General features: G+C 42.9%; 1 protein-coding gene across 2 annotated transcripts in view; it reads left to right on the top strand.

Annotated features, from left to right (window-relative positions):
- Window positions 1-26,273, top strand: part of PLEKHM3 (pleckstrin homology domain containing M3) — a 183,379-nt gene that overhangs the window by 96,838 nt on the left and 60,268 nt on the right. The window contains exons 6-7 of one of the 2 annotated variants that reach the window (XM_025405530.1): window positions 4,552-4,615; window positions 12,445-13,696. In XM_025405530.1, the coding sequence (XP_025261315.1) occupies window positions 4,552-4,615; window positions 12,445-12,476 (96 nt within the window). In that variant the 3' untranslated portion in view covers window positions 12,477-13,696. Of the gene's footprint in view, window positions 1-4,551; window positions 4,616-12,444; window positions 13,697-26,273 lie in introns of those variants that run through there. The other variant, XM_025405529.1, reaches the window with a different exon arrangement.

The raw sequence follows: 26,273 nt of genomic DNA, 5'->3' as shown, positions 1-26,273 counted from the left end.
CATGTGCCCCCCTGGGCTATCACTTTTTCTCAGGGCTTCACCTAAAACCTATAAGCTGGGGGCCCACAAATCACGCACTTGGACTCACAGGTGACTCCACTTGAGCCTTCCAAAGACAGTTCCAACATCTGAGCTACCCTTTACCCCACCAAGACAACTCCTCTTCCTTAGTCCTGTTTTTCAGACCCCTTTCTACTAATCAGAGTTTAAGGCAAACTGGCTCTGGGAATCTACTTTTCCCACTCATTTCCTAAAGGACTCCCGTCAGGCCCACTTGTGGGACCTCAGCCACAGCAGAGGAAAGCCCTTGGAGTCACCCAGATGGGAAGTTGCCGCAGCCCACGCTTTCCCAAGCTTGGCTTTTAGGTCCATATTTACCCTGAGTTTCCCTGTGTTTGGTCTTCCTAAAGAAAATATTTAGAGAATGTCTTGCAAATTCAGTCTGCCTTAGGGGAAAGAGGAATAAATGGCAGTGAGCGTAAGTTATCTGGCCCTGCCTTGGAAACCCTTACCTCCTCTAAGCAGAAGACTGAGTCCCTATCTCTAAACAGCTGCAAAAAAAACTTTTTCTTCTTTTATTTACATTAAAAAGCATTACTATAAGAGATGCATTTTAATACCTACCAGTCTTCCCTCTCAGGAAATATATTACCATATTTGACTTTAGTGCTTTCATACTACAACTCCCGTCCTCCAGGGAGGAAAAAAAGATGATTGGCATTATCTCTCTTAAAAGTCTTTATTTTTAATGGCCACCACTAAATCTCTTGGACACAACATCTTCTCCAGACACAATAAGCTGGGTTCCTTTATCTTTCCTGCATATATTGCATTTTCCAGTTCTTTGTGTCTGTTATGACTGACCTCATGTAAATTATAGTATTAGACATTGAAGCGTGATGGAGAAGACAGTAGAGGAAGTGTTTCTGGAGGGGCTTAGAATCTCATATAAAAGGAGAGAGAAAATAAACATATGTGAAATATATATACACAAAGAAACATTAAATAAATACATAGCCACTTTAGCTTACTGTACAAATAATGTTGAAGGAATATTAGAGATGATTGTGACCAAAGTTGGTTAATTTTTGTAAGAAGAATAATGAATCGTGTTTGGAAGCAAGAAGGACCCTGCCTAGTAAGGAGAAATTGGAAATTCTCTTTGTTGTTCATCAGTTGTATTCATTGAAGTATTCATCTCCGGCACGTAGCACAACGCCTTATTTTAGACACTCAGTAAGTACTTGTTGACTATATGATTACCGACTGGGCATAGTACTCCAGGAAGAGTATGCCAGTATGATTTGGTTTGTAAATTTGTAAATAAGTCTGATATCCTGTATATCCCTAATCATAAAAATTTTAGAATTTTAAAGCAGAAAGGATTTTTAAGTAGCGAAACATTACAGATATGCTCTCCTGCATTTGTCCCTGCCATAGATCATTTCATCTTCCTTTTAACTCTTTCTCCAGCTGGCCTATGTTTCTACAAACCTGAAGAAGAGGCAGGAGCTAGTCTTGAAATGATTTTGCAGCCTTCTTACTGGACTCCATTTCTTAGCACTGCTGCCACATTGCTTTCATTTTACTTTATTTAAGGGATTTCATTATTAAGCATTTACCTTTCAGTAAGATTATTCCTTCCATTTAGCCACCCCTAAACATCCTCTGCCTCTCATATTGTCATACCCTGCTCCCCTTGAGTCCCACTGAAAGACTGCCCTAGTTTTCCTTTCCTGCAGATAAGTTTGGGTCCTTGGATCTTGGAACAGCAAAAGGACATTAGTGAAACAACTGGTGAAACCTGAATAAAGTCTATAATTTGCATAATGTTAATTTCTTATTTTTGATCAATATGCCATGGTTGGGTAAGATATAAGCATTAAGGGAAGCTGGATAAAGAGTATGAAGGTATGAACATTTTACAAATACAGAGAAATGTTAAAAACTGTGGAAGCATATGTGAACATTCTAGTTATTTTCAAAAACATACTTTTCAAAATATAATGAGAAAATTGCAGACTACCAAAGTACACTTTTAGATAGTTCTAGATTGTAAGGTAAACAAAGTAAAAACAAACAACCCTCATCTGGGTTCAGCCACCTTCCCATTCAGGTTTTTCCTCACTCCATTCCCTCCATTCCCATGGCTTCAGCTGTCCGCTCTGTGCTCCCATCAGAAGTGCCCTGAGTCTTCTACATCTCAGGCCCAGATCCATGCTTGTCATTCCCCACACAGGCACTGGATATTCGGCACATGGGAAGCTCAGTTTTTTATTCCCTCCCCTGGAAGCCTACCCTCAGTTGGCCAATGGCATCACCATTCTGATCCCCAGGCTCTATACTTCAGGGTCATCTTAGACCCCCTTCTCCTTTTTCACTTATTCCCAATGTTCTCACTTCTTCCAAAAAGTCTCCGGCATCTACCCACTCATTCCTTTCACTGTCCGCTTGCTTACCCTAGAACAGACTCTCACATGCTTTGTCACCTGTCTGTAGTCTCTCCACCCTCCCTGCTGCCTTCAGAGGCATACCAGTGTGGCTTTCCTGCCTCAAAAAGCATCAGTGGCTCTATACCGCTACCGGCCTAAACTACAGTAATAAACATCCATCCAGAAGAGACGTGCATGATATTACTAAATTAGATGGTCAGCTCAAACCTACCTCCCTCCTTCCCCCACCCCTAGCCCCAATAAATTAGAAGGAGTGTAGGCCTTTGGAGTCAGAAAGTCCTGGCCTTGAATCTTGGAAGACATCCCTTGATCGTTTCTGTCATGTGTTTGTGTTTTTGAAAATGGAGGTTGATTACATCTCATGGTTCCTCCAGGGACCATGGTCTACCTTTCATGACAGGGGCCTTCTTGTGGAGAACCTAATCCAAATGAAGGAATTGAGTACTTTTCCTATGCCCTACCCAGCTGTGCTGGGCCTGTTCTCTGCTTCCTGTCACAAGTGCAGCCCTGAACCATTAGAGGTGAAGGGAGCCCAGCCTTAGGAACTGCATTCAGTTTCCCAGAATATAATGCCCTTGTCACTTGTCTCATTCCTGTGGGTGAAACAGTGCTTTCCAGCAGAATTCTTCAGCGACTTTCCTACTTTCCAGGAGAGGTCCTTACTAGAATACACCTACCCCAGTCCTCCGTCCAGTCAGGACTTCGTCTAATTGGTTCAGTGCTCCATTTTCAGTAGTCTAATACAGTGCCCGATATGCAGTATGTGCTTAATCAATATTGGATGGATGGAAGGATGAATGATTTAATATCTAGGATTTGGCAACTAATGCATACTTAATTGAAAGACTGAATAATGATTTTTCCAATGAGCAAGATTATTAGGCCAGTGGTTCTAAACCTTGACTGTACTAATCACCAAGAGAGTTTTTGTTTTCTTTAACACTGATTTATGAGCTCTACCCAGGCATATACCCTGTTGTTTTCTAAAAGGTCTCCAAGTGATTCTAATAGACAGCCAGGGTTGGAATCCACCGTGTTAGACTACTCAAAAAATATGTACCCCATGCATAACTCTTTATCATTTTCAATTACCACATTGTATTGTAATTATCAGCTTCTGTGTCTTTTCCTCACTTGACTTTATGCTCCTTGGCCTCATACTGGGGCTGTCTTCCTAATGCCTGGCATAGTGCTTGGCATATAATGAATAGTCATAAATGTGAATTGGATAAATTGGTGGTTTCTTTCATTTAAGACCCAAGAAAATTGCATAGTACCAAATAAGACAAAGAGAAAAATGCTAGTATCATGGATTTTGTTTTGGGTTTAGTTTGTGTGTATGTTGTTTTCCAGTCATCTACACTTTGGTAACCTGTTTGCTTGCCCATAACGGGTTATTTTTTTCTGTTCATTCATTGTCATCTATTCAGATGCTGTGAACAGACAGCAGCTAAAGATATTGGACTTTGTTGAAGAGTCCTAATGTAAAATGTCTTGTCCCATTATTCTCATTTGTACAGAGGTTCTAAAATTGCCATCACTATACATATGAGAGGATAGTTCATTAATGTGATATTCAGTATCACTCCTCCTCATTAATGAAAGCCATAGAAGCCTCTAGACACGAGTGGCCACTCCAATTTTTCTGAAATCCAAAATCAGTATATTTAGATATAGAATAATACAGCTAGAAAGATATTTAGAGACATCACATTAAACCACCCTCATTCTGCGTGAAGAAGCTGAAGCCAGGTGGGCATTTGAGGACTTGGCAGAGATCACACAGCTTATTATGAACACAGCTGGTACAAGAAACCTGATGTTCTGGTCCTCAGGCCTGGGCCACTACACAGTGCTTGTAGCTCTTAAGATTACATTAGAAGTCAAAGATCAAACTTTTACCTCCATTCTGGTGTCTGTATTGGGAAGAAAAATATCTGAGAAAAAGATATTTCTCAGAAGGCTTACGAGGAAAAGTATAGGTGGAAAGTAGAGAGGGCAGAGGAAAGGAATTCTTGAATGAGACTTTGAAACTTATCAGAAAAGTGTGTGTTTTGGCAGCACCGCAGTTCACTTGTCTATCTGCCCTTGTTTTCAGAATTTTCCCCAGAGAATACCTCCTTCAACAGATCCACCTGTATTCCCTCGCCGACCTGCAGCAGGTAAGCACTCAGAGGGGCTGTTTCATTTTCGTTGTTTTCCTGGAGAAGTCTCTTTGTCGACTTTGGTCTTTGCCATCATTGGGGTAGTTTTCATCACAAACCCTGATAATTCTTATTCAGAATGGGGGGAAAACTTAGTATAAAAAGATATATAGGACAATACCAAATGTTGGCAAGGATGTAGAGAAACTGGGGCTCTTATACATTGCTGATGGGATGCAAAGTACGTCAGCCACTTTGGAAACAGTTAAAAAATTAAACATAGAGTTACCATATGACCCAACAATTTTACTCCTAGGTATATACCCAAGACAGCTGAAAACATATGTCCACAGAAAAACCTGTACACAAATGTTCAGAGCAGCATTATTCATAATAGCAAAAAAGTGGAAACAACCCAAATGTTCATCAGCTGATGAATGGATGAACAAAATGTTTTGTAGCCGTATAATAAAATATTATTCTGCCATAGAAAGAAGTGAAGTACTGATGCATGCTACAACATGGATAACTCTTGAAAACATCATGCTAAGTAAAAGAAGCCAGACAGAAAAGAATACATACTGTATGATTCTATTTACATGAAATGTTTAGAATAGGCAAATCCATTGTGACAGAAAGTACGTTAGTGGTTGCCAGGGCCTGGGGAGAGTAAAGAAATGGGGAGTGCCTACTCATGGATAAAGAGTTTCTTTGGAGGCTAATGAAAGTGTTCTGGAATTAGACAGCAGTGATGGTTGTACAGTCTTGTGAATATTCTGAAAACCACTAAACTGTTTACTTTAAAAGAGTAAATTTTATGGTGTGTGACTTTTACCAATTAAAAATTTGTATGAAAAGATGTAAAAGGCATTGAATGTGTTAAGCCCTTGACTTGTGCTCAAGCCAAAAAGTTGAATGGCTTTTAAAGTTTAGTAAAACATAACATAGCATGTAAGAGTTGAAATCATCCTTTTATACTTTTATTAGCATATGTACTTTTTTTTTTTCTTTCGTTTGTGAGACAAGAGTCTTGCTCTGTCGCCCAGGCTGGAGTGCAGTGGCGTGATCTTGGCTCGCTGCACCCTCCACCTCCCGGTTTCAAGCGATTCTCCTGCCTCAGCCTCCTGAGTAGCTGGGATTACAGGCATGTGCCACCACACCTGGCTAGTTTTTGTATTTTTAGTAGAGATGGGGTTTCACCATGTTGGCCAGGCTGGTCTCGAACTCCTGACCTCAAGTGATCTGCCCACCTTAGCCTCCTAAAGTGCTGGGATTACAGGCGTGAGCCACCACGCCTGGCCACACTTGTACTTTTAATGATTGACCAGATTAGCAGCTAGGAAGAAACTGGCCTCTTGTGTGTTCAGCCCAAAATTCTTTTTTTTTTTTTTTTTTTTGAGACGGAGTCTCGCTCTGTCACCCAGGCTGGAGTGCAGTGGCCGGATCTCAGCTCACTGCAAGCTCCGCCTCCCGGGTTCACGCCATTCTCCTGCCTCAGCCTCCCGAGTAGCTGGGACTACAGGCGCCCGCCACCTCGCCTGGCTAAGTTTTTTTGTATTTTTAGTAGAGACGGGGTTTCACTGTGTTAGCCAGGATGGTCTCGATCTCCTGACCTCGTGATCCGCCCGTCTCGGCCTCCCAAAGTGCTGGGATTACAGGCTTGAGCCACCGCGCCCGGCCGTTCAGCCCAAAATTCTAAATATGTTAAGCTTTGGTTAATCATTTAAATCGACAACTCACTCCTAAGAACTGTTGGACACTAGATAATGATTATTTTAAGAGTTCATTAACTAATAATAATAATTGTGACAACTTTCAGTGTATCTCAAACTGCTGTGATTCTGTTCTTTCATTGTTGTTTTCCTCTCTGGTTGTTTTATCCAGAAGAATTTAAGTCAACTTAAAAACCATACTTACAATAACTTCAGTCATTTTTCTGGCTTTAAATTACTTTTCAAGGATTTTTTGTGTCTTTTAATTTAATAACTTAAGAATTTTATGTTCTTTTTGTCCCCCCAGAGCTAGGAAAGTTATTTATTTATTTATTTATTTATTTATTTATTTGACAATCTCACTCTGTTGCCCAGGATGGAGTGCAATGGTGTAATCTTGGCTCACTGCAACTTCAGCCTCCTGAGTTCAAGCAATTCTCGTGCCTCAGGCTCCTGTGTAGCTGGGATCACAAGCGTGTGCCACCAGGCCCATCTGATTTTTGCATTTTTAATAGAGACAGGGTTTCACCATGTTGGCCAGGCTGGTTTCGAACTTCTGACTCAAGTGATCCACCTGCCTCAGCCTCCCAAAGAGCTGGGATTACAGGTGTGAGCCTCTGCTCCCTGCCAGAAAGTTATTTTAAATTAAATGGCAGACATGATGTTAGAGCATTTAATTGGAGAGCTCTAAGAAAAGACTAAGGTTTTCATTTCCATTTATGTGTCAAGTTGAAACCTATTTGCACATACCAGCTCTCCCAACTTCTTTGGTCCTGCCTGATCTTTACTACATAGTCAGGCAGCAGTGATCTGCTGGCAAGAGTGGAAAGAGGTATATTTTTACTTAAAATTGTTGTTCAAGGGGAAGAGTTGGTTAAAACACTTGTTATACATTTATCTATTTTCTGGAGTCTACCTGATCATAGTGCCTGAGGACACAGACTCTATCATTTGAGAAGTATGTTTAAAGGCACTGAACATTCTTGTAAAGCTGGTTTAAAATAGAATAGGTGGGCTCCAAAGTGAGTACTCTTTGAAGGAGCCTTTCAAACGTGAGTTTCGATATCTGACGAAGAGAAAGAATCAGAGTAATTCCATATTCATTTTAGGGTGTCAAAGTAATGTATCCATTTGGAATCGTACAGCCTGCTTTTTAAGGCTTTCCTATACCCTGCTGTCTTTCCCTCCACCCCCTTTTCTTTTTTTCCTCCTTTAATAATCAAACTATACATGCCAAGCAGCTTACTGAAATCAGTGGCAGGGGTATTCCTGGTGGCCAAGCCATTAGCCCCTGGAGCCCCATAAGCAGCTTAATCAGTTGTCAGCCTGGGTAGTAAAGTGATTGAGGCAATCAACAGCTTATCAAACACGCTGTGGGCGGGGCAGCTAGAGCTCAATGCATCCATTTACTTAACAGCTCACTCTAACCTGGTTCTTTGTGCCTGGCTTTAAGAGCCCCAAACTTATCATATTTAGAGGAAGTTTAATTCGATTACTTTTTCTGCCTGAGGTGGGTTAAATTGGATTTAGCTTTTGATCTGTCTGCATCTTGGCTATCAGCACTGAAGGGCATCCCCTGCTTCATCTTTCCTTGGTTTCTGAGTAAATAACAAGCATGTTTTCTAGATCTGAATTGTTCTTGCAAATATGTAAGGGAAGGGGCACAAGGAGAAAGAACAAAAAATACCATTGCTTTGTGAAAGGGCATGTAGTGGTATGGGGAAACCCAACCTAACTGACCCAACCACCAGCCTTATGGCATCCTAGGCCATTTTGGCCTCTTCTGGACTGCTTCATCATCCCACTTATTGTCAGTGTCAGGCGTTTTAGAGTAAATTATTTTCCCCTGTTTGATTTTTCTCCTCACTGCTAAAGGTTTCTGTAAAAGCAGACCTGTCTGTCATATCAAGTAACTATAGAAAAGGGGCTTTTAATGTTCAGATTTTGCAGGGGAAAGGAAAATAAACTAAAGCAAGTGACTCAAGAGTTATAAATCAGAGAAAAACAATAAGATGGATATTCTTCTTAAATGCACAGATTCCTGTCTACTTTAAGATTTCTCTTGTTAATTTGATTTTTCCCATTAGCTTTTATTTAAAAAGCAAAACAGCCATTTTCCTCTTCAAAAAGAAAAAAAAAAAAAAACAGGTAAGAATTTAATAAACATGGTGAAAGGAGATTTATAATTTAGAGATAATTTAAAATAATATAGTACACAAAGCACTAATAATACTTAAAGATGCTGAAAGAATTCTGGTACCAAAAAAATTGCAATCTTATTGTCTCTGTCTGGTTTTATGTTTATAAGTAACAATCCCTAAAATTTTCACAGATAGACTCAATTCAGCAATTTGGCTGAAGATTTCAAGCTGCCTTACCGCTGCTTTTGTTACGTTCAAGACACTTTTCCCCCTTTTCATGATTTGAATTACTGTCCTCTTTGCATGCATTTTCCTTTACTATTGTACATTTAGATGTGAGGAAAGAAATAGCAAGGATTGACAATTGCTTTGCAAAGGAGATTCCCTCCAGTTGTTCAGGAAGGGCTGTCACTGTTCACTGAGTACCAGTTATTGGCAAAATTAATGCTCAGACTGAGTCCCTAATTGTCTGTTTCACCAGTGATTGAATTGCTCACTGGTATGACTTGCACATCGAAAAAGTAGTAGTTGTATATAGTCATTATCTGACTACAGTCAGTTGGTAGCATTTAGCCATAACCTGTAAAATAGAGCCAGGTATACCTGGCCTAGTAGCAGGGCCAAGGAAGATGCATAAGACAGGGGCAGAGGCTCTCCAAATCCTAGGAGCTCCAGGGAGCATGGCCTTCCTTTGCTTATTTCTTGCGTTTAGAATTCCAGGTGAATTTCTGTTCTGTGAACTCGATATTGTTAGAAAAACATACTCAAGGCCGGGCGCGGTGGCTCGAGCCTGTAATCCCAGCACTTTGGGAGGCCAAGACGGGCGGATCACGAGATCAGGAGATCGAGACCATCCTGGCTAACACGGTGAAACCCCATCTCTACTAAAAAATACAAAAAATTCGCCGGGCAAGGTGGCAGGCACCTGTAGTCCCAGCTACTCGGGAGGCTGAGGCAGGAGAATGGCATAAACCCGGGAGGCGGAGCTTGCAGTGAGCTGAGATCCGGCCACTGCACTCCAGCCCGGGCGACAGAGTGAGACTCCGTCTCAAAAAAAAAAAAAAAAGAAAAACATATTCAATTCCATACTCTTTGAATGTAACTCTGACAGAATGTACTGTTCATTTTTTAAAAAATAAAATCTTACAAATTTTCTTTCAGGAGGTATGAATGCATGGTGGTTTTTGAACTGACGAAGTGCTTCCTTGTAAAGGAGGTAGAAGGCAACAACTCAACATGTGTGAATGCACAGACTAGTATTGGTGCATGTTTTGAATGGGGAAACTGAGGCACTGCTTTTTAAGAGCTTTTCCTTGGTTAGTTACTTTGGGAAGAATAAATAGAATAGAATTTGTGTTTGGTTATTTTCAGTCTATCCAGCATTATCACAAATCCATGAGAAGGCTTTAAGACAGGAATGCAATAAAAAGATATGCTCACCTGAGATGGAGAGAGTTGTACCGTAACTCTCAGTGCCTTAACTTTCGGCGTCAGCTATCTGCTTTCCCTGTTAAGTATGTGACAAACCATCTCCTTACTCCCCTTGGCGCTTTTAACACTGATGAAAAGGTTCCAGATTTTACCAGTAGAATACATTAGTATATATAAATAAATGGTCAAGAGTTCTTAGTTGTTCTTAAGGAGCAAATCAGAAGTCTGGTTTAATATGTCATTCTTTGGACTGTGTAAATGATAGCAGGTTTATTCTAAAGTTCCTTCTATTTGCTGAAAGAAAAGGTCAGATTTGACTTCTAAATTTTGGCTACCTGTGCTCTTGTGACAAAACCTAAAATGTATATTAATGACTAACTCTTCTGGTATTACTCACCTTTGGGGGCATATGTAAGTTAAGCATTGAATGATTCTATTTGTGGCGATTCATGAGAAAGGATACTGGATGATCCCATGGGTGAGGTGGCTGGTTAGAGTAGGCCCTCCACCCTACTCCCTCCACTGCCCACCACCTCACCCCCGCACACACACACCCCTCTTGTGAGACAACCTAAGGAGCTAATTTTCTCATTATTCGCCTTCCCTGGGCCCTACATTTCCAAATGAGACCCTACCTTTACGTGAAGGCATTTAGATTGTAGTTAATAGGAAATATATTACCCAAGAAAAATAAATTATTATTTTGGCAGAAATTCATTTGAAAACATGGCATGATATTGAGGGTGGGGAGACATTTCAACAGATAAGTTTTAATGAAAGAAAAAGGACAGGAAAGTCTGGAATTTGGAGTACTTACTAAAGAGTTGTGAAGTGGGAAGGATGCCAGGTGGGAGGACCCACAGCACTCAAGAGCTGTGAAAAGAGAGAGGAGTGACCAGATGTACACTACCTTTCTGGAATTGCCTAGCACTGCCTAAACTGTTTAATACTAAAGCAATAAACACTTACACTCAGCAACTGATGTAACTTATGCAACACAGAAATGTTCAGTGGATGGATGGATGGATGGATGGGTGGGTGGATGGGTGACAAAGGTGTATATGTACATATGTTCATACATACGCTATCGTGAACTCACTGGTTCTCTCTCCCCTAAAAAGCAAAGCAAACTGGTTAATTTAACATCAGTCGCTAAACAAAACAAAATTAGAAATGCTGACTATGAAATATAACAATGCACAGAATTCTAAAACAAAATAAAAATCTCTGCTTATGTCAGAATAATAGTGAGTTGTTTCGTGTTGCAAACCTTCTGAACACTCACTCCATATCCTGAACAGTTAACTCTTCGGTTAACTTTTTTGCTAGTCCAGCGTACCCACAGAGCTTAGGAATTGTCATCCGTGTGACCTCAACATTTGTTAGAATTGGCCCCTGAAGAAATAAATCAAACGGTGGTCTTACCTCAACTGTTTTCTAGCTGGTAAGATCACAAAAAGGCAATGTTTAAGACATTTCAAGGCCACTTTTAAACAACATGCTTTACTGAATTCTTCTTCAAGGAAGTGATGTGAGTTATTTTGCATGGCCCTGACCCACCAAGCAAACCCATAATCAGAGAACGTTTTTCTCTATGGACGCTCTTCACAGAGTCAGCAGACAAAGGCCACGCCTAAGTGGGCACCCAGCACAGCTGCCCTTTCACCAAAGAAGTAACAGGTGATGACCTTTATTCACACAGGGGTTGACATCTTTGAATCCACAGCCCACAGGAACACAGCGCCTCAGTACCCACAACCGAGTCACCAGTCCCAAGCCTCAGGAGCCCAAGGAACTTGTATTCATAGCTTCTCAGCAGCCCTGATCCCTACACCATTGTCCACCCAGGCATTAGCGGCCAGGATAACTAATTAGGAGCATTCAGATTTAACAAGCAGAAAAACAAAGCGTGACAGCTCGCCTGTGTTGTTCCATGGCCGGTGCCTGTGTCCGCTGCAGCCGGCACTGCCTTCAGAAACCCCTGAACGTAATCTGGGGTGAGACGGGAGCGAGGCCTCCATTAAAACATCACTAAATCTCTGTTAGCTATTTTAGCCACAGCTCTCCCAACCAATTAATGAGCTAGGAAAGAGGACCGTAAGTTATTTGGGGAGCAAATTATGCCTTTTAAACAAGTGGGTTTTCAAAAAATGAATGCACAGGCTAAGATCTTGCTGGGGCGGAGGAAGGGATTGAGTGTTATTCTTTGAAGTTTTGATAGGCAGGCAGCGGAGCAAATGGAAAAGCCCTGTTCCTTAGGAGAGCAGGTGTATCTTGAGTGGGTGCCGAACAGTTCATGCCTCACACTCAGTCTCCCAGGGTGTTTCACGTTGTACAGGGAGGGGAAAGGGAAGAGTGACAACTGCTGCTAGGTGCCAGGACTGGAGCTGGGTCTTCTGACTCCTCACTTTCAGTCTTGACATCTTTACTACCTGCTGAGCATAACTACTAGTTTTCTGATGTTTTGATGATGGAACCAGTTAGCTGAGTGGGTTAAAGCAGGTGATTAGCAAGGTGCTGGTGCAGATTGTTCTCTATGCAAGCTGACTTTTCTGTTCTGCAGACCCAGGCGCCGCAGCCAAATTCCACAGATGATTGAAGGATCGGGGGAGCTCAGCATGGGCTGTGGCAAAAAATGTGCAGAGCTAAGGACAAAGTCACTACCTTTTGTGGAAGCCAGATCAGAAAGATAACTGTGCGTTGTGAGTGGTGGATAGAGAGCCCTGTTGCCCAGGTGAGAAGGAGCTCAGTTGAGATAAGGATTCCAGGAGCCAACTCTAGCCCCTCAGGTAGAGACAACACAATACCGGTTGAGGCTGCAGCTGTGGAATTGGATGGTGTTTAGTCAGTGCTGAAATCACTCTCCTGGGAGTCCTTTGGCATGCAGCCATCTGAGTGCTGTTGTTGTTGTTGGGTTTTTGTTGTTTCATATTTTAAAAGAGCAATCATAATACTGACAAAGTGAGGGCCTGTTTTCAAAGAACATTTACTTAAAGATACAGAGTAAGGTTAGCGTCGGTCTTGCCAGTGGTAGAAACCTATGCCACCAACAGCCATTGTGAAAGGGACCCAGTAGTCTTTCTGGTTCTTCATTTCTATTCAGTTTGATTCAACAAGTGTATATTGATTGAATGCTTTCTGTGTGCTAATCATTGAGCTAGCCACAGAGGAGGCAAAGGTGATTAAGCCACAGTCCCTTCCCTCACTGAGCTCACAGTCTGATGAGAGAGGCAGGTAGGCATTAAGTCAGGGGAGTTGAACCTAGGGTACTTGGGGAATACATCTGACCAAGTGTGTGGCAGATTGTATTTTGCAAAGATAGCTGCAACAGTATCTTCCATCCCACATGTCTTTTTTACACTGTGACTCTGTTGCTCCTCCTATTCAGTGGTGGGATCTGTGTTCCTTCTCCCCAAATTTGGGCAGGCCTGTGACTATGGAAGTGATGCCATGCGATTTCCAAAGCCAAGTCATAAAAGGTAATATAGGTCCAACCTGGTGCTTTCTGGAGATGCTCACTGATGGCAACCCAGTGGCCATGTTGTAAGGAAGTCCAGATGAGCCCTCATAGAAGAACCACATGAGCAGGCCTCATGGTGGTGGTTCTAGCTGACAGCAATCATCAGCCACCAGAGAGATGAGTGGAGACAACCCCACATGATTCCAGCTGCTCTAGCCTTCAAGTCTTCTCACCTGAGCCTATAGATGAGGCTGCAGATATTATGGAGCAGAAACGAACCATCTCCATAGTGTCCTTCCTGGAGTCCTGACCGACAAAATGTGTGAGCCCATAATAAATGATTGTTTTGCACCACTAGGTTTTTGTTGGTTGGTTTTTTTTCACCACTACGTTTTGGGGTAATTTGTTTTGCAGTAATAGTAACCAGAACACCCAGTAACTTGGCCATCAGGGAAGGCTTCTTAGAGGCTGTAAGTTAAAATTTTGGCCCATAATCATGAGCCAGAGAGAGAGGACTAAGAGGAGAACTTTGAGGCCTTGGTAGCCTTAAACCATTCTAATGATCTGATCTACAGTGTTTCTTCCATGGGGGCAAGCTGAAGAAAATGTTTACTACCAACTGTGACTTTTTTTTTTTTTTTGAGATGGAATCTCGCTCTGTTGCCAGGCTGGAGCGCAGTGGCGTAATCCCGGCTCACTGCAACCTCCGCCTTCCAGGTTCAAGCGATTCTCCTGCCTTGGCCTCCTGAATAGCTGAGATTACAGGCACAAGGCACCAAGCCCAGCTAATTTTTTTTGTATTTTTAGTAGATATAGGGTTTCACCATATTGGCCAGGATGGTCTTGATCTCTTGACCTTGTGGTCCACCTGCCTTGGCCTCCCAAAGTGCTGGGATTACAGTATGAGCCACCGCGCCCGGCCAACTGTGACATTTCTTAACATTGTCCGCATGCTTCAGGATTATTCTGATAAATTGTCTCAACAAAACATTCATAGAATGAGTAAAACGGTATTGCTTCACTTCCCTCAGAAATGAAAGATTCTGGGATGTGCCTTGAGGTGCAAAGAACGAGGAACTGAGTTTTAAATCTTTCCATCCCACCTGTGCACCTGAAATATGAGCCCGACTCTGTCATCAAGCCCCTCACTGGGTGTTTTCGCCCTATTCATTTATTCATTCAGCAAATATTTATTAAGCATGTACTATGTATCAGGAGCCATGTTTCCCCTGAAATTGAAAGGGCACATTTTCTCAGAAACGGACTGGTGATTCTTACTGATTATGGTCAAATTCCTGCACTCTGTCCGTGTGCCAGGAACTTATAGTCAAAGCTGCTCATGATTCTGTTCCACTTGGTGATGTCCAGTGGGATTTCATCCCTTGATGCCTTGGACTAGCCATCCCACCACACCCATAGTTGGTCTTCAAGGGACCAGAGGGATAACCAGAAGGCACTATCTATTCAGGTGTTTTAGGGCTGAGGAGGTTTCCAGCACTTCACCCAATTCAGAAATGTAACCAGGATGCATGGCAACCTCAGAAGACAGCATTGCCACATGTGTCTTAGTGGACATCATTGTCTCCATGTGATAGTGGCCTGCAATTCCCTCCATATTTGGAACTTGCAGCTTTTGAACAACATTACACCCGTCCTTGTGGGGAAACAGAGAAGGCTGATGGGGGCAGCTTTTCATATTGTTGTTTGGCTTTTATTTGAACTTCTGGCTAAAGCCTAGTGGACCATCAACACATTTGCTCCTGGAATTTTATTTTATTTATGTTTTTGAGACAGGGTCTCACTCTGCTGCCCAGGCTGGAGTGCAGGGGCATGATCATGGCTGGCTCCAGCTTTGACTTCCTGAGCCCGAGCAATCCTCCCATCTCAGCCTCTCAGGTAGCTGAAACCATAGGCATGCGCCACCACGCCACAGCTGATTTTTTAAATGTTTTGTAGAGATGGGGGTCTCCCTATGTTGCCCAGGCTGGCCTTGAATTCCTGGACTCAAGCAATCCTCTCACCTCAGTCCCCTGAATAGCTGGGACTACAGGCTTGCACCACCATGCCTGGCTAATTTTTGTGGGGTTTTTTGGTAGAGACAGGGTTTCGCCATGTTGCCCAGGCTGATCTCGAACTCCTGGGCAAGGGATTTGCCCACCTCAAACTTCCCAAGTGCTGGGATTACAGGCGTGAGCCAGCACGCCTGACCCATCTCACGTTTTAAAGGAGGGAATTCTGGCTCTAGAACAGAGCTATGTTGACTGGGATTCCTGCAGAGACCAGGCAAATGGCATCTGTGCCTGAAGCAGGCCCAAGGGGAGACTCAAGTTGGGCAGATGAACCAGAGACAGCTTCCATATCTGAAGGCGGCAGCTGTTACTCAGTAGCCCCAGAGTTGTCTGCTCTTCCCGTTTTCCAAGAGAAGCCGGAAATCTGTATTTTTATGTGAAATTTCTCAATATTTAAACACTCTGCAGGCCAAACAAAACACAGCCACCAGTTTTGACCTCTGCTTTATAATAGAGAATGCCTGCTTTTGTTCCGTCAAACTAATGAATGCTCAATTACGAGAAGGAATTTGGAGGTTAGTGTTAGATTGTGCTCCTCAAAAGGCGGCAGACCCCATCCCAAACCCTTGAGATACTAATTGACAGACTTGCACAGGCTGACAGCTGGGCTCTGAAAGTGGACACACACAAGGAAACAGCCAAGCTATTCCAGGTCACTTTGCAAGGTCAGGGCAGCAATGCAAACATTAGGAAGGCCGAAGACAAAGGTCAGGTGGCAGCAAGGAAGCCCTGCATTCCCTTAAGCTATTGGTTGATAAATCATATTCTAAAGGTATCACCAGACTCCCTCTCCCTGGCATTGCTTTGTGAGGTGGAAAATTAAATAGAAATCAAAATTAAGATGGCTGTCAGGAGCTTTTAGGAGGCCAGCACGCCAGTGTGAGGTGAACATAGGATGGAGTTTCTGCCTGGAGCAAAGGTCTCCAAAGGAATGATGATATCCGACATTGGGCATTGCAGAGGTGCTGGCCACTGCAGCGGTCGCACACTGGAGCTTTGGAGGCCGCCTGCCCATGTTCAAATGCCAACTCACCCCAGACACACTAGGTGACCTTGGGCAAGTCACTTCTCTTTGTGCCTTAAGCACTTCATCTCTGAAGTGAGGATAATAGTACCTGCCCCAAAGGTTGTTGTGAGGCCTTAGAGTTAGTATGCATAGAGCACTTAGAACTTTGCCTGTCACTTAAGGGCTTAGGGGATAGGCGCTTTACTAGGGGTAGAGTATTGCTATTAGTGTTGTTGTGAGGTGTGGACCTTGTATAAATGACTCCTGGGAGCTTTCTTCGGCGTCATCAAGACACTGCATCTGTGGACACTAGACGACAACCATCACCACAAAAGTAATGCTTGCTGCGTCCCAGTTTTGCCCCTCATGTTCTATAGGGGAATCTAGGCCATAGACACCTGCTATAGCTGCAGCTATACAATCACCATATGGAGCATTACCTTGGTAGGGGACGCAGAAAAGCCTCATTTCCTCTTGCCTCCAGGATGGTCCTAGACCAGACCTCCCCAGTGGCTCCACAGGGGAATTGCACCTGGACAGCCCCTACCCTCTTGAGCCAGGGTATTGTCCCTAGTCCTGCACTTGAGTGAGTGGTACTACCTACCCTCTGAACCTTGCCACCTGTCTTTGCTCTTGCTGAGCGAGGTCTTCAGAGCTTGCACCCGAAGGTGGGTTTTGGCTTGCTGAAAAAGGGAAGCACCTTCAGCACTTGTTTCTTGGAAGAATGCATGACCTTTTGGTGGGCTATGCACAGACATCTTTTCAATTTTAACAGAAAGCAGTCTTTCTGTAAATTTTGTAGAATCCTGGAGTACACATTCTTGTGCTTAAAGAAAACCATGGAGTCCACACTCTTTCTGCAGCTGCAGAGAGAGCTCACCAGACTGAAATGTTGGCAGAAACAAAGAGACGCCATGTTCCTTCCCACCTGCAATTATAGTTTTACTAGCTTGTAAAGCACACATAGAATTTGCAGTACATTCTTCCCTTGCAGTAGGGGAGAGGCCCTGCTGTGAATGTAATTGGCTTTCTAGCTTCCTTTAACATTGAGGTGGAAGGGAGCTGGACTGAAGGGCCTTTACTCTTCGAATTAACTGATGTTGAATTGTGTTTAAATTCCATGCATCTCCCTGAATGCATTTGTTCCATTAAGTCTTAGTCAGAAGTGGAGGCACAGCTTACCTCTGAAAATATCCCAATCCCTATCATTTCTCATCACTTTGTAAAGGCTGAGTTTCTTTCTTTTTAAAAAATGAATTTTTAACTTAACCCTGGTAGGGATTATTTTCCATCCTGTTAACCTCTGTTAAAGATGTATGGCGTCTGTAAATGACAATTTCATACAGTATAGCCCATTTGGGTCACTTTTTATTCTGACTTTGGCCTTGCAACTATATCATTTCCCAGGAAGAGGACCACAGGCATGTATTTGGATGGAAACTGTATTACTTTACTTCTCAAGTCTTCAGTTTCTTCATTCATGAAGTAAGAGGATTGGATTAAACAATCTTTACAGCCCCTTCCAGCTCTAGGGCCCTTGTTCTGTGCTTTCATAGACCTCGAGAAGTGATGAAATTGTGGAAGTCTTTCTGCATGTATCTGCTTTCGGGGGCCTTCCAGCCAGTTTGCACAAAGTATCCAGGCTTCTGGGTGCAGCAAGGAACCTAGAATGCGAGCCAGGCCGCTGAGTGTCAGCTCAGCACCTTCAGTTCTAACTGACAAATGGCTGGATTTCCATTGGCCAAAGGTCAACTATTTCAACTTTTTGTCAGGAAATAGCAGCTTTAAGCATTTTGACAAATATGATCTGAAGGACAGCTTATTAAAACAAGTTAAATATATTGATTTTATATTTTCCTTAAAGACAAATTGTCATCTTAATACCTTACAATTCAGTGGCTGTTAAAATAATGCCCAGCAAACAAAAGTTGGCCAATAAAAATGTGCAGAAGATAATATGCCACCTAGTGGGTTTCCTCCTAAGACGAGCAGCACCAATCAGGTTATCTGGTGAACTGTGAGTTGGCATTTGTGTTTGGGCTAACAGCAGAGAGCCCATTGCAGCTGAGGTTCGCAAGAGGTGGAACTATTTAAGAACTTGGGCTATAAGGGACATTAAGGGAATGGGGCACCATAAGGGAAGCTTTAGAGCTGAACAACAAAGGAAATCAGGGGAAAGAGACTGTGAAAGGATTCTTGGTTAGAGCAGAGGTCAAGGGCACAGAGAGAAAGTAGGCTAGGCAATCACGGGTAATAAAACTACTGATTTGAGTTTCACCTTTTTCTCTTTTCTCTGCCTACTGCCTGCTGGGGACAGGGACTGATCATCTGGCAGACAGGCAGATATGCTGAAAGGGGCAGGATCCTCGGCCTGTGTGCTCCACCCCTGGCTTGGTATGGTGCAGTCTCTTGGAAGGCAAGGGGCCTGCCTGCTTCACTCTCATTTTGTAGCACTTAGCCAAGAGGAGAGAGGGAGAGGTCAGAAAACCCACAACCCAGGATGACAGCAACAGTTTATCCTTTAGCAAGTCACAAAATACCTCTGCTGCTTAAAGTCTTTCTTTGTAAAATGAGAAGGTTGTACTAAATAATTAGATTAATAATAACTCCCTTTTATTATATGCTCAAAAAATGTTACTCACTTTTATTATTGAGTGCTTACTTTAGGCCAGACCCTGTCCTAAATCTACATGGATTATCTCATTTAATCCACACAATAGCCCTATATAATATACCTATATTAACAGGTACTATTATTATCCACATTTCACCAATGAGATTTACTTGCACAAAGTCATCCAGCTAAAGTGGAGGAGCTGGGATTCAAACCCATCCTGTTCTAGCACAAGTCCTGTTTTGTTATTTTTGTTCAATTTTGTGTGAAATGTTTCAAACTTATTAAAAGAAAGAAGAATGAATACTTCCAGCTGCACAGTTGCTCCTGCAGTGGAAGGACTCCCTTCGTTAGAGAAATAGGCACACACTCTGAACCACTAAATTGGACTGTTTTCTCCCAGCACGCACATTCTCTATTTCTGGGGGTAAACTGCTATCAAATCTACCTGGCAGCAAAGCAAACCCCTCACCCTAACCACCACCATTTCTGAAACTACCATGTCTTTCCACTGGGTGGAAGGCAGGAATAATAGGGCAAAGCGGGGGAAAGGAAAGGGCAAATGCACCCATCATTAGCCCTGGAGTGCCAGCACCATGCATAGCAAAAAACCCAGTGCTCGGAGAGACTCTGTAGATATTGGGATTATATCGGTCAGGCCCAGCTTCCTGCCCAGTTTCCCCCAAATAGACTGTAACCCCTAAAATTATTTACAGGTCAGTTTTAACTGGTGCCATGGTGGTCAAAATATTTCATTCTGTCTACACCAATGACCTGTAGTCATCAAAAACAGCAAGATGCTAGAACAAAGGAACTGGATAACCCACAGAATATATTGCAGTCCACAAGGGAATGCAGCCTAATTAGATATGGATTTATGATGCTGCAAATTTGCTTTTTGCTTTTTTGTTTGTTTATTTTTAAGACCAGGACTCTTTCTGTCACCCAGGCTGGAATGCAGTGCATGATCCCAGCTCACTGCAGCCTCGACTTCCCAGGCTCAAGCAATCCTCCCACCTCAGTCTCTCATGTAGCTGAAACTACAGGTGTGCGCCACCACACCCAGCTAAATTTTTTTATTTTTAGTAGAGACAAGGTCTTGCTATTTTTCCCAGGCTGGTCTCAAACTCCTGAGCTCAAGTGATCCTCCCACCTCGGCCTCCCAAAGTACTGGAATTACAGATATGAGCCACTGCACCTGGCCTTGCTTTTTGTTTTTGTTTTGTTTTGCTTTTCAAAATTTTCAGGTTAGCACATTCTGTATCTGTAGCTTTGACTGACCCGTGTCAGTGTGTGGTTTTGTATTTAGAGCTGGCGTGATTCCAAAAAGGACTTTTGAGGTAGAGCTTCTCTCTCTGTGTCTCTCTCATGCATGTATGTGTATGTGTACGTATTTATAACTGTGACTAATTTTAATTCCTATCCCCTTCCATTGGTTTGAATTATTGACATATACACTTATCAAAGATGAGTCTTTGCTACCCAGGATCCCGCGTGTCTGGAGTTCTGCTAGCATCCATCCCCCAGTTTATGGTTAAAAAACCCAACTTCTAAAATTGCCATCAGCCTGAAGGTTCTCTTCAGCCACGCGAAAGATAGCAAAAATCTCTGATGCAGCTGACATTTTAGGTGTGTGTATAATTTAACAAATTGTTGACCACTCAGCTTTTAGTCAGTGGTCACAAAAGGAATTAGCAGCCCTCCCCTGCTCCCCCAAAACCCAAAGAAGGAAGGGTGTTCCTTGGCTTTGGCCCAGAGGCCTGCTGGCACGCAGTGTCAAACAGCAGCACAATGGTACATTTTGGCCACAAAAGGCTTTGGGGTGGCAGAAAGGGCCAAAATAGTTGTGGCATAAGTTGGCTGGGATATTAAGTAAATCTGAGTTTAATTTAACATAGAGATAACAACCCTTTTTTTGTTTTCCAACTGGCTGCTGCTTTCTCTGTCTCCATGAGACCAAAGATTGGAGCCAGGAGTTAGTTCATGAGGGTATTCAAGCCCTTTCAAAGTGAGACATGCAGTGGTCTTTACACAGGCTTTCACGTTTGTCTGGGCAAGATGGAGTAAGGATAAAAAGGCACATGGGTAGCTGGGGGAGGCTGAAAATGGATCTTGAGGCTTGAATTCCTTCTATGAGTTTGCTTAAGCCACATTGCCTGAGCTTAGAATAGCGAGGCAGGCAGTCTGTCTCCTTGGGATAAGGAAGGATTTGGAACTCGGCGACTGTGAGGTCTTGGCCCCTACTGTGTTTTCTGGTTTGTTTTGTTAACAGGAGCAAGTTATTCTAGTTTCTTGCTTCTGGGTTTTTCTTCAGCACACTTTAAGCAGTGAGTCTCCACCCCACCGATGGCAGTGGGGTGGATGGAATGGGATAATGAAAGGGGTGGCGAGAGAAGTTGATTCAGCTGCCTCGGATGAGGGAGGCAAACTTCAGACCTTGGAGTTAGCTTCTGAATCTGTCAAGGGTGGAGAGGGAAGCGGTCCACAGGATTGAATCACCTCAGCGTAGGAGAGAAGTTGAAGTCTTTCTGAGAAACTGATATGGCCAGCCGTGCTGGTTAGGAAAACCAGCTTATTGTCTCAACTGCAATTTTATTACCCATGAAATGGTTAACAGTGGAGGAGAAGCTATAGTATTTTAAAATGCAATCTGTGAAATGTAACCAATCAAAAATGATTATGATGCACCTAAAATGGTATGCTGTGTACATTTACCACAATAAGAAAAAGAATATCATCCCCTTTACAAAAATGAGTATGAGCACCGCAGGAAAGTACTGGCACTGCATGACTTATGAAGTCTATTTCACAGCCTTTTCAGTATCTGTTAAGTGCTAGGTACAATGTACTGTGAGGCAGTGAATTTGAAAAGAAAGTAGAAGAGAAGACACACATTCTAGGTGGGAGTGTGCTGAGAGTCCTCTGAACTGAGAGGAGAGGAATACAGTTAGGAGAAAATCACCAGCCCCTCATACCCAGGCTCTGGAGGAGCTCACCTTGAAGGGTGTCCTCAGTTTCAAGGCCAGGGAGTCTAAGAGGGTACAGTTTTATGTTTCTTGCCAGGACTGTGTTATGCCTTCCCCAAATAAAATGTCACCTGAGTTACTTCGTTCTCAGGCGTGCTTGCAAGAGCCTTTAAAAATAATCCATAAATGAAAGATTCAGCCTTGGAAGCAAGTCTTGATCTTATCCATCCTGGACCCCAATCCCAGGAGCAGTGCCTGGGCAAGAAAAAGTGCCTCATAAATATGGGGTGAATGAATGAATCAGTTATAGGAAGAGGTGGTGAGGGTAAGAATGAGCTCAAAGGGGGCTGTCTGTTCATTCAAACTGTGTTATTGCGTAAGTGAGCATTTGCGAACTGAAAACCTCTTTGGTTTTTTTCTTTAGGACTGCTTGGTCCCGAGTTCAAGTAAACAATTGACTTTCAAGTAAATCTTTAAATAACCCTGGTCTATTGGTTAACTTCAGCATGGCCTCTGAAAAGCAGTTTAGCATAATAGTTGTGGGCAGAGAGTCTGGAGCCAGACAGCTTGAGTTTGTATCTTGCCAGCACCCCTTACCTGCTGTGTGACCTTGAGAAATTTATTTAAACTTATCATGCCTCAGTTTCCTTTTCTGCAAAATGAGGATAAACTACCTACCTCCCAAGGTTGTGAGGTTAAGTGAGTTACAAATATGTACAATGCTTAGAAGAGTGTTTGGCATATAGTGAATGCCCTATGAGGGCTGCAATTCAAAGTCCCTTAACAAGAGTCACTTGATTTACAGCTGTAATGAGGCTTTATCACACCCCCATGACCACAGATTCTTTCTCTCCGGTTTGCATTCTGACCAGCAGTTAAAACTATCCCTGGATAGCAAGAACACCTTGAGTGATGTTAGAAACTATCTCAAATGTTACAAAGGGTATTTCTTACGTGAGCAATTTGACATTTATTTCATATCCACCACCACTACTAATCTTTTTTCGTTTCGGTGGCCTCAATTTTTCCATCTCTGACATGGATAATAATTTATTTCACATTACTGATAGGAAAACTAATAAAATATGTATTAAAATTTTATTAAAGTTTTTTAGCCAATAATAAAGTGTAATAAAAATGCTTTTCCAAATGGCCTAGCAAGAATTACTTATGCTGGCATTTTTTAAAAAATACAATGAAAATAGTAGTTGATTTGCTTTGGTGATCATATCCTCCAAAAGCAACACTATAAAGCTAAGTGACAATGGCCCAATAGAAGAAGCAAAAATAACAATATGTAGCCATCATGATATAGACTGAAACTCAGTATCAGAGATGATATTGCTAGCAACTGAGCCCTTAAATGATGGCCTTTTCTATTGTCAGGTCTTATAGTATATTCTTGCTTTTTCGTTTTTTTATTTTTTGAGACCAAGTCTCATTCTGTCACCCAGGCTGGAGGGCAGTGGTGCCATCTTGGCTCACTGCAACCTCCGCCATCCAGGTTCAAACAATTCTCATGCCTCAGCCTCCCAAGTAGCTAGGACTACAGGTGCACGCCACCACATCCAGCTAATTTTTGTATTTTTAGTAGAGATGGGGCCATGTTGGCCAGGTTGGTCTCCAACTCCTGACCTCAAGTAATCCACCCACCTCGGCCTCCCAAAGTGGTGGGATTATAGGCGTGAGCCACTGCGCCCAGCTCTATTCTTTAATATTAAGTTACTAATATATATTATTCACAGTCATGTATTTAAGGAAACCATTTCCTTTCCATAATTTGAAAATTTCTGGTAACTCCGTTTTGTTTTATTAACACACATTCTCATTTGATGTTAACTACCTGTTTTCTAGGATGCCCTATAATTTATTCTTCTGACATCACCTTGTGACAGGAATTATGAGCACTAAAGCCAATTTGCAATTCTTAAAAAATGAATGAATAGGCAGGGCGCAGTGGCTCACACCTGTAATCTCAGCACTTTGGGAGGCCAAGGCGGGCAGATTGTCTGAGCTTGGAAGTTCTAAACCAGCCTGGGCAATATGGCGAAACCCCATCTCTACTAAAAATACAAAAAATTAGCCAGGTGTGGTGGTGGGCGCCTATAGTCTCAGCTACTCGAGAGGCTGGGACAGGCGAATCGCTTGAACCCGGGAGACGGAGGTTGCAGTGAGCTGAGATCGTGCCACTGCATTCCAGCCTGGGCAACAGAGCGAGATTCTGTCTCAAAAAAAAAAAAAAAAAAGAATGAATAATAAGAGGGAAAATGTGTGAATGTAGGAGGGCTGGGGGTGGCAGGAAGAAGGGAGGAAAGCAACTTGGCCCAGGAATGGCATTGGAAATGGGGAGAAAGGAGAGAGCTGACTGCCCCCAAGACATGTTATTTTTGCTGTGGCTTCTTGCTCCTTTCCACCCCCACCTCTTCCAGTCTGAGCTTTGAGCTTTGAGTACACTTGAATTTTCACCACAGAACTTGGCTAGGCCTCCTAAGGGACTTTCTCTTTCCCATCTTTCCATAAATTATAGGTTTGCACATGAGAGCAGAACACATGATTCCCATTATCTTTTGGGTTTGGTTAGGGGTGTGTGTGTGTGTGTGTGTGTGTGTGTGTGTTGAAAAAAACCTTCTGCCTGCTCTTAAATGTGTATCCTAGTTGAGGGAGGTGGAGCTTTGTTAACATAGTGGCCTATCTGCCAAAGAAATGGTCCTCTCCTCCTCTCTAAGGTGTTTTTAACCTGATTTCCTTGACCAGGGTTGACTGCAATCATTTTCCTTGGCCTTTCAACAGGAAGTCATGGCCCCACCGTAGCAAGGCCTTGTCTGGCTTGTTCACCTACATCCCCAGCATGTGCAACAGTGCCAAGCATACTGCAAGCTCCTCCTGAATGTATGGGGAGATTTTTCTCCCTATTTTGGTGACAAAGTGACATTTCTAGGACACTTCTTACTTTCATAAATGACCCATTCAGATCACCATAAAGTAATTGGACAGATCCAAAAAAGTTGATTTACCCCAGAACATAGAGGCCATTTATAGGTAGAGTGTGGAACTCACTAAAAGCTGGAGCCACTGCTAATACTAGTTAAGTTTAGGGAGCTCCACTCCTGGGTACTCATTTTGATTTGGTACCCAGACCAGTGCAAACACAGTAACAGACAGGGAAAAGAGTTTATTGCATTGCCTCTGAGTTTATTCTGCACTTTTTGGTATCCTCAAGTACCGAAGCCTCTAAGAGAAATAGGTCCTAGGGAACAGGTACAATGTGGCCTACCAAGTAAGGGGAGTAGACTGTAATTCATGTCAGAGTCTGGAACATTTTATTACTTATAAACATAATAGAAGTAGAGTGAAGGCACTGGCGCGGTGGCTCATGCCTGTAATCCCAGCACTTTGGGAGGCCGAGGCAGGCAGATCACGAGGTCAGGAGTTCGAGACCAACCTGACCAACATGGTGAAACCCTGTCTCCACTAAAAATACAAAAATTACCTGGGTTTGGTGGCGGGCGCTTATAATCCCAGTTACTCAGGAGTCTGAGGTGGGAGAATCACTTGAACCCAGGAGGCGGAGGTTGCAGTGAGCCGAGATCACGCCACTGCACTCCAGCCTGGGCGAGAGAGCGAGATTCTGTCTCAAAGAAAAAAGAAAAAAAGAACTAGAGTGAAGGAATTATCCAAGTGTGTTTGTGTGTGTGTGTGTGTGTGTGTGTGTGTGTGTGTAGAAAAGCAGGAAAAGACAGACAACATTCATCAAGAAAGAATAGTTAGTGTGTGATGCACAATTCAATAGAAAAGCTGAGGGTCCTGCCTGAAAAAACAGAGCAAGCAAGGATAGTAACTTCATCCACTCAGAGGAGAAGCAGCCTAGCAATGAAGAGGTCTGGAGAAAAATGGAGGATCATGACATCAAAAAGGAACAGCAGAAAAAGGAACACCTTGAGATGCTGGAGGAAGGAAGAGCCAGAACTGAGTGGAGAGGAAAGGGAAGTAGTAAAGATGTTACCAAGAAGCCTGTTGCAGAGCTGGAAGAAACTGTCCTACAATGAATGGACAGGGACTAAGACAGACAGATATTTTTATAATCCAGATCTTTCTGAATGAGACCACCATCAACATAGGCCCAATATAGGGTCTAGAGATTGCCATAAATTTCCAATATAACCTTATCTTGTAGTTCAATAAGCCAAATATTTACTTGTCCACTATCTCCTGCCCTAACCTTGACCAGCTTCTACTAAATTAATGCCCTCTCTTTCTACTTGACTGCCCTGGCAGTG

This window comes from Theropithecus gelada, chromosome 12 (genome assembly GCF_003255815.1).
Source record: "Theropithecus gelada isolate Dixy chromosome 12, Tgel_1.0, whole genome shotgun sequence".
Classification (NCBI taxonomy): Eukaryota; Metazoa; Chordata; class Mammalia; order Primates; family Cercopithecidae; genus Theropithecus; species Theropithecus gelada.
Note: the sequence above shows the minus strand (reverse complement) of the source record. Positions and strands in the feature narration are given on the sequence as shown.